At 56.8% G+C, this 14933-nt stretch overlaps 1 protein-coding gene across 4 annotated transcripts; it reads left to right on the top strand.

The window, feature by feature from the left end:
• Positions 1–2869: 2869 nt before the first annotated feature.
• Positions 2870–12703, top strand: Slc16a3 (solute carrier family 16 member 3). 4 transcript variants are annotated; one of them, XM_057774750.1, is made up of 6 exons: positions 2870–2942; positions 8591–8674; positions 9599–9848; positions 9977–10120; positions 10403–11170; positions 11834–12703. In XM_057774750.1, exons 3-6 carry the CDS (start codon positions 9626–9628, stop codon positions 12103–12105), a joined length of 1407 nt encoding a protein of 468 aa, XP_057630733.1. In that variant the 5' UTR covers positions 2870–2942; positions 8591–8674; positions 9599–9625; the 3' UTR covers positions 12106–12703. The 4 variants fall into 4 exon arrangements, with proteins under 4 accessions (XP_057630733.1, XP_057630735.1, XP_057630732.1 ...); XM_057774752.1 differs by having other exon boundaries at positions 8591–8639; XM_057774749.1 differs by lacking the exon at positions 2870–2942 and adding an exon at positions 3389–3461.
• The last annotated feature ends 2230 nt before the right edge of the window (positions 12704–14933 follow it).

Consider the following 14933-nt stretch of genomic DNA (forward strand, 5'->3'; position numbering starts at 1 on the left):
TACACAGACACTGACAAACACCCAAGACCCATGCTTACCCACAGCCACCTCCATACAAACACATACAACAAACGTACACCATATACTCAACACGCAGGCACAGCCCCGTGCAAATACCTACTCACAGCACACAAACACAACAACACCTCCAATGCCCAGGAGTAACACCTACCCAACACCCCCAATACCCAGCCAACACTCCTACTTCAATGCCCACACCTATACAAACATATCCAACACCTATGCCCAGTTAATGCCCCTACCTCTACCACTCAACCCCAATACCCACCCAACACTCATGCACAACATAGCACACACAAACTCATTCAACATCAACACCCATCCACAGTGCAGTGCCAAACTCCTTACCAAACACACACCCTCACATGCACGCATGCATGCACGCACACACACACATGCACGCACACACACTCACGCACACATGCATACACACGCGCGCGCACACACACACACGCATGCACACGCACACAACACCCACACACCACACTCACTCATCACCCAAGAGCAAACACCCAGCAACAACAGAGCACAGGTGTGTGTGTGGCGGGGTGGGCTGAGGTTTCATTTCTTCCAACTGCCCACTCTCTGGGGAAAGTTTGGCAACCGCCAGGCTAATCTGTTTTTTTGTTTTTATTTTCTCCAGAGGATTTGGGAAGGAAAAAACCCTGGGGAAAGTGTAGAATGAAGGAATGGGTTGGTCCCAAACCCATGGTCTTGGGTCTAGGCTATGTCCTGTGAGCGCTCTGCTTCTGTGAGCCTCACACAGCCGTCCTCCTTTCCAGTCTGGGCCTGGGAAGGCTGCATCCCACTACACCGGCAGGGCCTGGAGGAAGAGGGCCCTAGGTGTGGAGTAACAGGTTTCAGCAGTGTGTCACTAGATCCCCTGGACAGGGAACACTCAGGGAGCAGGGGCAGGAGCCAGGCAGCTGGGGACCCCAGGAATGGGAGCTGTGGTTGGGACAGAATGTTCCAGCAACTTGACCTTCTTCACCTGACCCATCTCGTCCTGGCCTCAGTCCATCATGGGGTAGCAACCAGCGCTGGATGGTTTATGTGGACTTGGCTAGGCACGGCGACTAGGCTATAATCTGAAGGATCATGAAAAATCTCCACGTCTGTACAGCTCTGCAGAACCTAGACGATTCCCGACTCCTCACTGGACATATTTGATCTTTCACCCATCGTCCATGGGGCAGCTGCCAGGAGAACCTTCACAAAACTCTTTCCCTGTTTCTAAGATCATTTTGGAGACAGGGGAGAAGCCTGGCTTCCAACCTGTCTGGGAGACTGGACGCTTGCTCAACATTGGCGATAAGTCCTTCACGTCCCATGGTTCCTAAGGGCAGGGATCTTGGGAAAGTCCATGTCCTCCAGGGTTCCAGCCACTAAGTCTCCTCAGAGCACATTCCAGGGCCTGATGGGACCTGAAGCTGTAGACTGGAATGGGAGGAGGTGGGACAGACGGGTAGGGCACCTGGAGGGACATGGAAGGCAGGGCCGGATCTGGCTGGATCACTGGGCAGTGCTACATCTTCCCAGGTACCTTTCCTTCAGAACAGGGCATCCTGAGCTGGTGCAGCCCACGGTGGGCAGACTGGACGCTGGTACGGAGACGGCTCCCACATCATTGCTACAACAGTAGTGGCTGTGCTGTGGGAATTTTGCTCTTGCGCTCTAGGTCCTGAATGCTCCTAGATTCACTAAGAAAATGGAGTATTGGGTCCTCTAGAGCAACTAGGTCTCAGAGTCTGTAGAAATCTGGCTGTGGAGGGTGCAGTTCCTGGCCTTTGGGAGACAGGAGAAGGCAGCAAGACCTTGGATGCACTGGCTTGGTTTCTGTTTCCTTGCTGGCAGCCCTTCGTTATTTGGGCTGAAGGAAGGGTGAGGCGTGGCAAGCTCCTGCCACACTGAACTATTAGCCCAAGAAGAGTACGTGATGAGTCCCTGCATCTGTGGGATGGTGTCTGGGTATCTGTAACGTATTCAGTGACGGAGGTTGGAAATTTGGCGGCTCTGCCTCCCAAAAGTTAGTCGCCTATAACTATACATTTCATCCTTAGGACCGAGGTCTCATATGCCACTTGTTGGTGGCCCTGACACTCTTACCGTGAAAGCTCATGGTCTCTGGAGCATCTTTTCGCAGAGGGCCCATCAGAGCAGTGGGGGCATCTCAGTAGGTAAGGACTCAGTATAGTGGACTATGGGGCCAAAGCTAATGCCACGGTAACCTCCTGTTACCATGACCAAAAGAGTGGACAGCTGTGACCTTCTGGACTTGGGGGTCACCCTTTCCCATTCTGGATGTATGCTCTAAACTTCCTAGCCTCAGGGACTCTGGGGTTGTTTAGGAGCCTCATTAGAAGTGGATGGAGTGCTTCTTTAGCCAAGGCTGGGTGCCCGGGAATAACCGTCCTGGCCCTGTCCATCAAAGGTCATGCTCCCTGGTGCCTCCTCAAACCTAGCACCCAAAATGTCAGTTATTTCCATCGTATGGAAGAGAAAAAAAGGGCTGAAGGTGCCTGCCCCACTCGGGGGACTGGGAAGAACCGGGTCAGAGGCTCTGCTTTCTCTCAGCCCTGATTCTTTCCAGGCAAACAGCATTTGTGGCGTAGGATGGAAAGGTTCTCATCACCCGCACTGGGCTGGGCTGGGTGACAAAGCAGGGCTGTGGTGTCAGTGCCTGGCTTTGCAAGGCCCCAACCACAGGGGAAAGCGGAAGTTCAGAGAGGCTGACAGCCTTGCCCAAGATACCCCTGTAATCCAAGGTACGCGGGTCTTGCTTCTCAAGCAGGGGAGACAGCCCCGCCACCGCCATGCGATAGCCCAGGCTCAGGCACCGGCAGGATGTGAAGGTCTGGATGGAGCGAAGATTCGAAGGAAACCTAAAGATCGAGAGCTGAGGAAAGTGGTGGGAGCCTATGGTAAATGGGGTGTGGTGGGGCGTGTGCCGACCTGGTAGAAGCCGCGGGCCTGGGTATGGAGGGCAAAAATGTCCGGGTCTCGGAGGTAGCCACTCTCTTGCCAGAATCATTGAAGGATCCCACAGCCTTGGAAAGGAATAAATGGAGGGGCAGAAAGAGGTGCCGAGGGGGAAGTGAGGCGGTCAGCCCGGGTCTGAGGGCGCGGAAGAGACCAGTAAGAAGGTCCGTGTTGGGTGGGGTCCGCGCCCTGGGCGCCTATAGAACGGGATCAGACCCGGGCTCCCTGGTAAGTGGAGAATGGCAGTGACCGAGCCGTCGGGGCGCAGGGGCTGGGGCGCCCCCTCTGGCAGCAGCGTGGGGTCCGGACGGGGAGGGCAGGGGCGGCGCCAGGAAGCGGTGACGTGCGCGGGGGACGTGCCGCGCGAGGGATGAGAGCACTTAAAGTCGCCCCCGGCTCGGCGCCGAGCAGCCGAGGCGGGCAGAGGCGGACGCTGTAGCTGGCGGTGGTGGTGGTGGCAGGTAGGCGCGGCGGGATGCGCGGTGGGATGCTTGGCGCGCGGAGCCAGGCAAGAACCTTCCAGTCACCTAGGGGTTGGGCCTTCGTTCATCAGGTGCCGGATCCGGGCCTGGAGCTCCTGGCTCCTGGTCCTCTCCGTTCTTGGTTCTCCAGCCCTGTGTTTCTCCTGACTTGGAGAATCCTCTCACCACTGCTGCTCCACCAAATTGCCCGGAGCAGCCAGTTGCGCCTTTGCATCCTGCCTCCCTACCTTCGCAGAAGCCTATCCATCCGGCAGCCCTCGGGGGCTGGGCTTCATCCAGGAGGCAGCTGCCCTGGACGACCAAAGGTCCACAGTATAAATAGCTCGGCCCAAGAGGGTTTGGAGGGTGGCCGGGCGGCTGGAGAGCCTGGGCTATATTTGGTGGGAATGATATAGACTTCTTGGAACCCTGAACCTCCAGCGGGCATCAGCAGGCCGCCAAGTGAGAGAGGAGCACGTGCGCTTCGGAATGGTTGGGAGAAGGAATGCCCTCGGATTTCTTCCTCCCGTCTCTTTACATTTTACTATCACCTTAAAGTCGCTAACCCTCACCCAGCCACCACTACTAGCCCAAACTAGGCACATGAAAATGTGGTTTCCCCTCATAATCGCATAATTTGCCCTATCCTCATTCCGTGGGAAAACCAGGTGCACAGCCTTGGTTTTCTTACCTGAAAAGTGGGTTTTCTGGATGCTGGTCCAGCTTTAAGTGCAAGGGAAGCCGCTAACTCTGGACTGATGATCCTTGGAGTTTGGGTGGCAGCAGAATCGAGTCTGCTCTACCCGACGTACAGGGCTGCATGTCCAGGCCGACAGGAACGCTTTCTGTGATGGTCAGAGCCGTAATGGCAAGGCTCCCTCATACAACACAATAGCTTGTCCAGTCCTGGGGGTGGATTCTGCAGGGGGCAGGAGATTATCTCCCGGGGCTCTCAGCTTCATTCCACAGTCCTGAGAGTTGGCTGGTGTCCAGTGGGTGTTGGGTCTGTCTGTGAGAAATGGGGACAGACCCGAAAATGTGGGGGCTCCCTCAGGATGGGCAGGGACTAACACACAGCTAGGATGTGGTGCAAAGGATAGGTCTACTGCCCCTCAAGGGGCACTGGGGGCACTACCTAAGTATGTGTGGAGCCTTCTTGGCAGGGACGTTGTGGTGTCGACAAAGTCTTGAACAACCATTAGTTTGGTTCCAAGATGGACTTGCCCACACCACCAGTGACCTTGGGGCAGGGCCTGCCTGGAAGTCTAAATTTGGAGGGGTAGCAAGGAGAAAGCATTGTTGAACTTAAGAGCCATCAAGGACCGATATGGAAGGGGTCAGTTTGTGGGACTCCACAGTATGCTGGTATGCCAGGATTTCTGACTCTAGGGCCAGTTCTGCTGTGAACTGGCCAGAAAGGGCGGGGGGCGAAGTGGCTGGTGAGGAGCCACGTGCAGGAGGGCACCTTGCCCCCCACCCCAATCGGACCTTCTGGATGGTGGTGCTTAGCAAATGGAGATCCCTCTGGACCAGGCCTTGGTCCACCTGGCACTGGGCACTGGCACAGGAGCAGGGCAGGAATGGAGACCGCCCTAGTGGCAAGAGTAGGCCTCCGGCCTCAGTTTCCATTAGCGGAATGGGCCATGAGGGGCAGATGCCCTTAATGAACCGCAGTTCATCGGTCAGCATCCCAGAGGCTCGGCCGCGCGTCCCGGCTCGCTTTGCAAAGGGCAGAGGGAAATGGCGCGCCTGGAAAGCGAATCTGTGGGTGAGTCGTAGGATCCCCCCCCCCTTAGGGCATGTGGCGCCGCACTCTGAAAGTACGGTAGGAGTGGAGAAGGACCGCCTACTCCAGGCGATACGGTGGCGGCTCCTCCCTTGGCGCTGTCACGTCCCCCACGTCCCGAGGCCGCTTGGGCGGAGCTTCCTTCCCTTCCCGACCCTAGCCCGACCCACTGAGCCCCGCCTAGGTTTGCTGGACCTTTACCTCCAGTCGGCAGATGGAGTGAGGCGGGTCTGGTCGGTTGCCGCCACTAACCCAAGCCCCACCCCCACCTACCTCCTTGCCAGACAATGATGGGAGTTGCGGGGACACTTATGACTTCTGAGCCTCCCGTTAGCCTTAAATCCTGGCTTTAGGAAGGAAGCCTGCAGGGGAATCGAGGGTTCCATAGATGGCTTTGCGGAGGAGTGGCCATTGCAATGCCCAGCAGGCCTAGGTGGAACTTTGTTGGAAAGTGGCCCAGAGAGAGCCCCACACACTGATCCTAACCTTGCAGAGAAGGGGCTCCCACAGCAAGATGGAGCAGGTCCCTAGGGCTGCCCCATTTTGTGACAGTCAAGCGTGGAAGGTTCCTCACACGATGTGGGAACCTGAGCCCAACTGTCCTAGGACAGCCCTGCAGGGATCTCGGGCCTGAGGTGGGGTGGGGTGGTGATTGGCTAACAAGACCAGTGTTTCTGCACTACTGGTCCCTGCAGAGTTGATGTGAGCTGACGGGACAACCTGGAGGCTGGGCAGGGAGATGGGGCGGAGGGCCGGGCAAGCCAGCAGAGATGGGGCAGAGGGCCGGGCAGGCCAGCAGAGATGGGGCGGAGGGCCGGGCAGGCCAGCAGAGATGGGGCGGAGGGCCGGGCAGGCCAGCAGAGATGGGGCAGAGGGCCGGGCAGGCCAGCAGAGATGGGGCAGAGGGCCGGGCAGGCCAGCAGAGATGGGGCGGAGGGCCGGGCAAGCCAGCAGAGATGGGGCGGAGGGCCGGGCAAGCCAGCAGAGATGGGGCAGAGGGCCGGGCAAGCCAGCAGAGATGGGGCAGAGGGCTGGGCAAGCCCGTGGCCCAACCTCTGTGGCACCATAGACGCCTCTCCAGAAAAAGCCTTTCTTTCCATGGCATTCTTTACACGCTGGTGGCTCAGGGCTGAGGGCCCAGGAAGGAGAGCACACTGCTATCCCTGTTTGTATGATGGTAAGGGAGAGAGGGAACGAACTTGGAAGGAGGTCTTTCAGCAACTTCTACCCTGCCACCACATACTGGGTGCTAGCCTTAACTAGCTGCTTACTTGTTTTGGGAGGAAATCTGGAATGTTAACCAAGGAAGATAGTTGCCTTAGTTCCTTCACCTACTTAGACCACAAAGGCAGGGCCAAGGCTGGTCCCTCCTTGGATGCACTTAAGGGGCCCTGAATGGACCACAGACCAGAACTCGGGGCTTAGACCACCATGGGTACCCGGTACGCCTTCTTTGGACTGATAGTCCAGGCCCTTGAACCCAGAGGGATGTTACAAGGGACTCCCATGTACCTATGCCGTAGGCAGCGGCCAGTGGTGTTAGACCTTCCAAGGGCCTCTAGGGACCAACTTTTGGGAGCACCCTGGAGGCTTTCCTGACCCAGTCCCCACCCCCAGATCGGTTTTCTGTGACCTGGAGGCTGAGTTATTTCTGGGCTGCTTCAAATGCTTCCCTGGGAGGGTAAAATGTCACCGAAAGGCCAGATGGCTAGGGTGTGCCTGAGGCTATCCTGTTGGAGGTGGGGAAGCCCTAGGGTTAGAGCACTGGCCTGCATTTTGGCCCATCCGTGCTGTTACCCCCGCAGATCTCAACCTCAAAGCAGGCTGGAAATCCCAACCTTTTACGCAACTGGGATGTGTTGAGGCCTGGGCGACCAAATGCAGTCTAAAGGGCAGGCTTAAACTCTGCCCCTGGTTGGGACATTTGATCTCCTTGAGAAGTCTTTTTCTGTCGGGTCTCTGGTGACCAGCTGGGGGGCGCTGGTGAGGCTCCATTAGGGTGGTTAGTGCCAGACTGAGTAAGGACGACGCTGGTGCTGGGCCTTGGTGGAGAGCTTGTCTTGGTGCTGTCATCCTTGGCACTGAAGGTGGCCCTCCCTGTATTATCAGCCTTACATGGCGGCCATGGACCCGAAAAGCTCCAGAACATGGACCCTTCTGACCTTGCTTGCCCAGTTTAGAGGGCGCCTCGTCTACAGCTGGGAATTATGTTCCCATTTCTCTCCTCCTTGGACTCTGAGAGCTCCAGTGAGGGCCCAGCCTTTATAATAAACAAAGGTGGAGAAGCTTCAAAAGGCTGGAATCCTTGTTAGTACCTTGACAAGTGCTGGGCAGACCCGAAATAGCCCAGGTGCTCAGGTGTCCAGAGTTAGGTTCGTGTTCACTGTTGGTTCTGGGCATGTTCTCCTCTTTGCTTTGTATGGAAACTGGTCTTTATTTTTTTACATTTTGTGAACAAGGGGTGGGGGCATAGGCGTCTGTGTGCCTGTGTGGGCCATTGCTTGTGGAGGTCAGCACAACCTGTAGGAGTCGGGTTCTCTCCTCCCGTCATGTAAGTCATGGGGATCGAGCCCAGGCTGTCAGCTTCGGCGGCAGGTGCCTTTACCCACTGAGCCACCCTGCCCACCCTGGATTTATTTTTAAAAGAGCAACAGAAAGCTTGGCATGGTGATGCATGCCAGTAGCCCCAGCACTCAGGGGTTAGAGGCAGGAGAGTTTGCTATCCTGGGATACATTGAGATAGTCTCTCTCTCTCTCTCTCTCTCTCTCTCTCTCTCACACACACACACACACACACACACACACGTAACAAACTGGGCCTGGGATCCTCCTCATGCTTTCTGTCTTAGCTTCATCTCTAAATGGTACAGCCCTAAATTGTACTCCCCTACTCCCGGTACTAAGTTTCCCTTTCAAACTCAGGGCTGATGAATAAGAGATGCCTGGCACCTGGGGCTCCCACTGAGCATGTCCTGATTGTGGCCATGATACTTCTCCTTTGGGTCTGAGTGCGGAGGGTCTCAGGCTGGGCCATGGCCAGATGGTCAGAAGCAGGGTGAAGTCTTCGAAGGTTGGTGTGCCTTCTTATCAGAGCTGTGTCTTGTCTCTGAGCCTTAGGAAAGCCTCGGTAGAGTCCCGCCAAGCTTGGACTTCCTCGGACAGTCTAGTTTAACATGTCTGTGTCCCAATCACGGGACTGTGCTCACAGGAAGAAGGCAGCAAAGGGGCAGGGATGGAGTCTAGGGACCCAGGGTGAGCAGCCAAGGTGGGAAGCTCTCATGGTCAGGGGTTTACATTCCAGCGCAAGCTACCCTTAAACACCGTGGATTATCTTTCTCCCCAGAGTACTGGTTGGCAGCACAGCATTTGAGGAGACTGGACTGAAAACTCAGGTCAGAGGCTGCCCCCTGCTGCAGCTCAATTCTTGGTGAGACGGGGAGGGGGGGGGTGGTGGTGAGGCCGAGCAACCTCTGGGATTAGGGGAATAGTGATTGTGGGGTCGACAGCCAAACAGAAACCTGGTCCTAGACTTGTTCTGTCTCTCATCAGCTAAGCCCCTGAAATTCATGAAAAGGGAAGTTAGTGTGTGTGTGTGTGGTAGGTGTGGGTTTTGGGACACTCCCTGCTTGCTTATGGCTAGGGGCCAGAAGATTGGTCCTTGTTCCAGTAAGTTTGTTATGAGCTGCTGCTGTGGCTGATGTTTTCCCTTAACCCCCAGGCCTTCCTGGGGGAACCCATCAGGATCTTCAGCCTCTCCTTTATGGATGGTTCTAGGCAGTTATAACGACTGAGCTCTTCCCAGGGGAAGTAGGAAGCCCCCCACCAACCCCCCAATACCATGGTCTATGTTTCCATCTGCCTCTGTTCCAGACCCACGTCCTCCCCCGCAGTCAGAAAGGGGACTCCAGAGTGGGGAAAGGACGAAGCATAGCTCCTCGCGGGTAGGAGAACAGGGCTGGGCACCCACCCCAGATATCCTGAGGGAGGACTCAAGAGTGTGCCTCCTCAAAGGGATGGGCACAGCCTCTGCCCAGCACAAGTTCAGAAAACACCAGCCAGGCTGATTTCTTGGGTCTGCCCTTCCTAGGAGGTAACGTGAATCCTGATCCAACCCTAAAAAGGTCATTGTACTTTATAGCCACCTGTGTGGGAACAGACAGCTTCCCAAAGTACCGACCAGCTCAGGGTAGCCCGGGGGGGGGGGGGGGTAGGGCTCCAGTCAGCAATACCCGGCTGTCCATGGCCTGCTACCAATGCTGGGGCCCTCCAGGTGTCCCCACCCTCCTCTGCTGGGCTGCCGTCGAGGTGATCACCCTGGCAACCCGAGTCAGCTCTGTTTCTTTTCTCTCAGGGCGAGGCGAAACCAGCCCTCCAGGCTATGGGAGGTGCTGTGGTGGACGATGGTCCCACTGGCATCAAGGCCCCCGATGGGGGCTGGGGCTGGGCCGTCCTCTTCGGCTGTTTCATCATCACGGGTTTCTCCTACGCCTTCCCCAAAGCGGTCAGCGTGTTTTTCAAGGAGCTCATGCATGAGTTTGGGATTGGCTACAGCGACACGGCCTGGATCTCCTCCATCCTGCTGGCTATGCTGTACGGCACAGGTGAGGGAGCGCCGAGGGATGGGGCGAATCCTTGAGGGGGTGGTGCCTGGAGACCTGCCTAGGGCGGGGAGAGGGCAGAGCCCAGCTGGAGGCCTGGCTGCTCCCTTAGCACTCCCATCTCTCCACAGGCCCCCTCTGCAGCGTGTGTGTGAACCGCTTTGGCTGCCGGCCTGTCATGCTCGTGGGCGGCCTCTTTGCATCCCTGGGAATGGTGGCCGCGTCCTTCTGCCAAAGCATTATCCAGATCTACCTCACCACAGGGGTCATCACAGGTGAGTCGGGGTCGGTGGGGGGGGGGGGGACCTGAAGACCTGCTCATCTGAGCACTGTGGGGCGTCTTGGCTGGGCCCTTTCCTCCCGTCCTAAGAGTTTGCTGAGATGAGTGGCCAGTGTCTAAGGTTCTACTCTGGCCCACTAGATGCTCACCACCATTTGCAATGGAGTCTGTGTCCAGGGAAGCGGGGGCATGGATGAAGATCTGGGGAGGCACAGGGCCCCACACCGCCCTCCTTGGACGTCCTGCGTTTGAGGTCTTACACTGCCCTCTCTTACAGGCCTGGGTCTGGCTCTCAACTTCCAGCCTTCCCTCATCATGCTCAACCGGTACTTCAACAAACGGCGCCCTATAGCCAACGGGCTGGCCGCAGCAGGCAGCCCGGTGTTCCTCTGTGCGCTGTCTCCACTGGGGCAGCTGCTGCAGGACCACTATGGCTGGCGGGGTGGCTTCCTCATCCTGGGGGGCCTGTTGCTCAACTGCTGCGTGTGTGCTGCACTCATGCGGCCGCTGGTGGCGCCCAAGGCGAGTAGAGGGACCGAGTCCCAAGCACCCCAGCGGCCATCCAGGCGCCTTCTGGACTTGAGTGTCTTCCGAGACCGTGGCTTCCTCATCTATGCTGTGGCCGCCTCCATCATGGTGCTGGGGCTCTTCGTGCCTCCGGTGTTCGTGGTGAGCTACGCCAAGGATCTGGGTGTGCCCGACACGAAGGCCGCCTTCCTCCTCACCATCCTGGGCTTCATCGACATCTTCGCCAGGCCCACGGCCGGTTTCATCACGGGCCTCAAGAAGGTGCGGCCCTACTCTGTCTACCTCTTCAGCTTTGCCATGTTTTTCAACGGCTTCACGGACCTCACAGGCTCCACGGCCAGCGACTACGGTGGCCTGGTGGTCTTCTGCATCTTCTTTGGCATTTCGTATGGCATGGTAGGGGCTCTACAGTTTGAGGTGCTCATGGCCATCGTCGGCACTCACAAGTTCTCCAGTGCCATCGGTCTCGTGTTGCTGTTAGAGGCTGTGGCTGTGCTCATCGGACCCCCATCAGGAGGTGAGTGCTGCTGGCCGGGGACACCAGGACAGAGCGAGCAAGGGCTGGCCTCCCTGCTTTAGGAGACTGGAAATGGATACGATCTAGGGCCAGCAGAGGTCAGCAGTGAGCTGCTGGCTCTGAGCCAAGACATGCATAAACTTGACAGCCCTACTCAGTAGGGTCTGGCAGCTTCTTTAGGCGTCTGTATACTACGTGGGGGCAGCTTTCAAGGGAATGGGGCAAGATTTGTTACTTTGGTCCTTTTACTTTCTGAAGGCCAGCCGAAAAACACTCCATTGAAATTGAGAATGGTTTTGGCTGGTGAGGACAGCCTAGCCATCCTGGACCTGGGTCTTTTACTCCACAGCCCTTTCTGATCCTCTTATAGCCTCTGGCTCCTTCTTTCTCCAAGAATGGTCTTGGGGTCCTCAGTCACTAGGCAGCTAAGGCATGTTTCTTCCTAAGGGGTCTGTGACTGGGAAGGGGGGTATAGACCTCAAGGCCACTTCTATCCTTTCATGGGGAGGAGGAAAAGGAAGAGGAGGCTAGAGAGGGCTGAGCAGATGCTGCTGGGGATGGAGGAGTGCGAGGCATTTCCTCAATGCCGGGAGAGGGAGCCCTGGCCCGGGGTGGAAGCAGGGTACTCCCAGGAGCTTCTGGTGACCTGAGTCTTCTTTGCAGGCAAGCTGCTGGATGCAACCAAAGTTTACAAGTATGTGTTCATCCTGGCCGGGGCTGAGGTGCTCACCTCCTCCCTTGTGCTGCTGCTGGGCAATTTCTTCTGCATCAGGAAGAGGCCTGAGGTGACACAGCCTGAGGTGGCGGCCTCAGAGGACACGCTCCATAAGCCCCCTGTGGACGTGGGGGTGGACTCGAGGGAGGTGGAGCACTTCCTGAAGGAACAGCCTGAGAAAAATGGGGAGGTGGTTCACACCCCAGAAACCAGTGTGTGAGTGGCCTGGCCAGGCGGGCAGGGAGCAGGGAAGAGGTCCAGAGACTGGCAACGCTCATATTTATTTCACAAACAGGACCAGCTGAGGCGGGGCCATCGGCTCAGCTCTGGCTGCCTGGTCAGCGGGTCAGTGTTTTGCGGGGAGAGGTGGCGGGGTGGGAACCGTGTCATTCCAAAGTGGATCTGCGGTGAAGCCAAGGGAGTCCCACGGTTACCAGCCGCCTACGCCAGGGACGAGGGACCCAGCCTGCTGAGCCCAAGCGGCCTGTGCCTCCCCCGCCCCCACTGTGGCCAAGGACCTAGAAACCCACACTTAGGAGACAACATGACTTTAATCAGATGGCAGGGCTGGGACAGGTGGGTGCCGGCAGGTGGGTGCTGCCGGCAGGGTCCTCCCTGATCCTATCCCCATCTCCAGCCCTCTGTTGTCTAGCCAAGAGCTCCTGTCTGACACGGTGGAAATAGGCCTGTGTGCAGGAGGAGCGCCAGAGGGCTTGTCTCCAGGAGCTGTTTCTGGGCAGTGGTTTGTTCACCCTAAGTCCCACCTTTGTTAAATAACAAGTTGCTGATTCTTAAAAAGTGGTTCTGACATCTTCATTAGCTCTCCCAGTTCTGCCTGCTGTCACCTCTGCTGCCTCTGGGGTTTGTTCAGCAGCCACAGCATTCGTATGGCAGGAAGAAAAGCGGCCAGGGGAATACCGAGGGAGGGAGAGCCCCATGCTAGAGAGGGGTGCCTGGGTGGCACTTGGAGGCCATGGGGAACCCCCAGGCTGGGCTGAGGAGGCTGAGCTGAGATGTGGCACAAGCTGCGTTCACTGTGTGTGGGCTTCCAGGGTGAGTTTCCTGCCTTCCCATTTATTCACCCCTCTGGAGGGCTGGTAAATCTCTCTCTGTGGTCAGCGCCTGCTGATCTCTGTTCCCCGTCCTCCTCTGTCCAGCCCATGCTCAGCACTCGGGTTCGCCCTGGGCACCTCGCACCCACCTGCCCTGTGGCCAGTGGCGGCCTGCGTGGCTGGAAGCCCGGTCAGAGGCCGCTGGGGCCGCCTCAGTAGGTGGTTCGTCGTGGGCGCTGGGGACGGCAGCGGGCACCTTGGCGGGCTGCATGCAGCCGGAGAGATGCCACGTCCCTGCTCCTCTGCAAGGAAAAGGAGGCGAGTGCTCATATCTGGGCCTAGCATCCCATACCCCCTTGGTGGGTCTGGTCCTGCTAAGCCCCACATGGAGGTCAAGGCCTTGCAGCTCTGACCCAGTCTCAACACTCTGGGTTGCCTCTCCCATTTGGTGTTTCTGTTCCCTCTAGGAGGTCAGCTGTGGGCACATGCATTCTGGAGTCTCTGATTTGCCAACCACCAGAGCAAGTGGGAATGGCAGGACCTCAGGCTTCCAAACAGGCTAAGCTCCGACTGTGGCCATTAGCAGCTGCCCCTAGAAACTAGAAGGTGGCAGCTTCTGGGCCCTGTAATGAGCAGGTAGTTTTATCTATCTGCGTTTCTGCACTGAAATATTTTCCAACTGGACAAAAGGGAACACAGTCCTCAAAGCATTGCTGCTGGGGAACCTAGAGCGGTGCCCAGCCCAAGCAGGTGATGCGTGAGGCCTCTGAATGCAGCTGGAGACACCGAAGGACACACACTGCCCTGCGGGGTTGAATGGGAGCCAAGGGAAGGCTGTATCTAGCATCCCGTGATCCATCCAGGCCCACCCATGACTGGGCTTGCAGTAAGGGAAACGGATATCCCATCACCCCCAACTCAGAGCCAAATGAGCTAGGCTCATGGGCCAGCACTGCCAACCTTACTGGGTGCGTCCCCTCAATCCCGTACCCTACTCCTGGCAGAGAATAGAGGTCAGGGTGTGAATCAGAGTAGGAGCCTCGTGGCCAGTGGCTACTGACCCTGTGCCATCTGAGGAAGTTAGGCAGTTTGTGGGACCCCAGTCTCCAGTGCAGCCTACCTACCCAGACTTCACTTCTAGCACAAGACCTTTCCAGGAGAGGCAGGAAGTATCTAACAGTGGATTGTTCATAGGGACCCATGCCAGGCTGCAACAGGAGGGGGCGCTAGGCAGAGCTGGCACTAATGCTTCACCTCCCATTTCAGTGGCTCTTAGTGCCACAACCCTTAAATATAGCTCCTATGTCCCAGCTACTTCATAACTAATTTTGCTACTGTTATGTATTTTTGGAGAGAGGGTTGGCAGTGGGGTCATGACCCACAGGTTGAGAACCACTGCCCTAGCTAATGAGGGACAGAATCAAACAGTCCTGGAATCCACCAAGCAGGCCAGAAGCCAATTTGGGATGCTCAGGGTACAGACAGAAAGGCTGAAGAGTAACTTGGATGAGGATATGGGGGGGGAGGGGTAGAGGAGCAAGAACTCAGGCATGATTGGGGGAGTTCCCCTCTCTAGCAAGTCAACACCTGTCACATACAGAGAAATACCAAGTGGGTTTTGGCCATAAATCCTGGTAGCACTTGATTGTTAAAACTGAGCCTCCAAGTAGGACACAGATAAGAATTCCCAAGAGGACAAGTCTCCACAGCAGCAACAGACCTACTTATAGTAGTCTGATGGCTTTTCCTTGCCCCTCAAAAGGGGCACCAACTCAGAGGGCTATGTAGGGTAGGTGAGAGGAGAAGGGCTCACAGAACTGTCACGGTATCCCTGAACTGCATACCAGAATCCAAGTGGGAGCCATCTTTTTGATACCTACTCCAACTAGTTTTCCAATACCCACAGGCTGAGAAAGAACGAGGACGTCACGCTGGACGAGCTAGCTTTCCTGGGTCTCTAACACCAATAGAAGGTTGAGGCAGGACTGTTCCAGGA

This window comes from Chionomys nivalis, chromosome 7, assembly GCF_950005125.1.
Source record: "Chionomys nivalis chromosome 7, mChiNiv1.1, whole genome shotgun sequence".
Lineage (NCBI taxonomy): Eukaryota > Metazoa > Chordata > Mammalia > Rodentia > Cricetidae > Chionomys > Chionomys nivalis.

What these genes read in the sequence shown, in the direction of transcription:
- Slc16a3 (XM_057774750.1), top strand. Translation starts at nt 9,626, where the DNA reads ATGGGAGGTGCTGTGGTGGACGATGGTCCCACTGGCATCAAGGCCCCC. An exon ending in GGCTATGCTGTACGGCACAG is followed by an intron (nt 9,849 to 9,976) that starts GTGAGGGAGCGC and finishes ATCTCTCCACAG; the next exon opens with GCCCCCTCTGCAGCGTGTGT. An exon ending in CACCACAGGGGTCATCACAG is followed by an intron (nt 10,121 to 10,402) that starts GTGAGTCGGGGT and finishes CCTCTCTTACAG; the next exon opens with GCCTGGGTCTGGCTCTCAAC.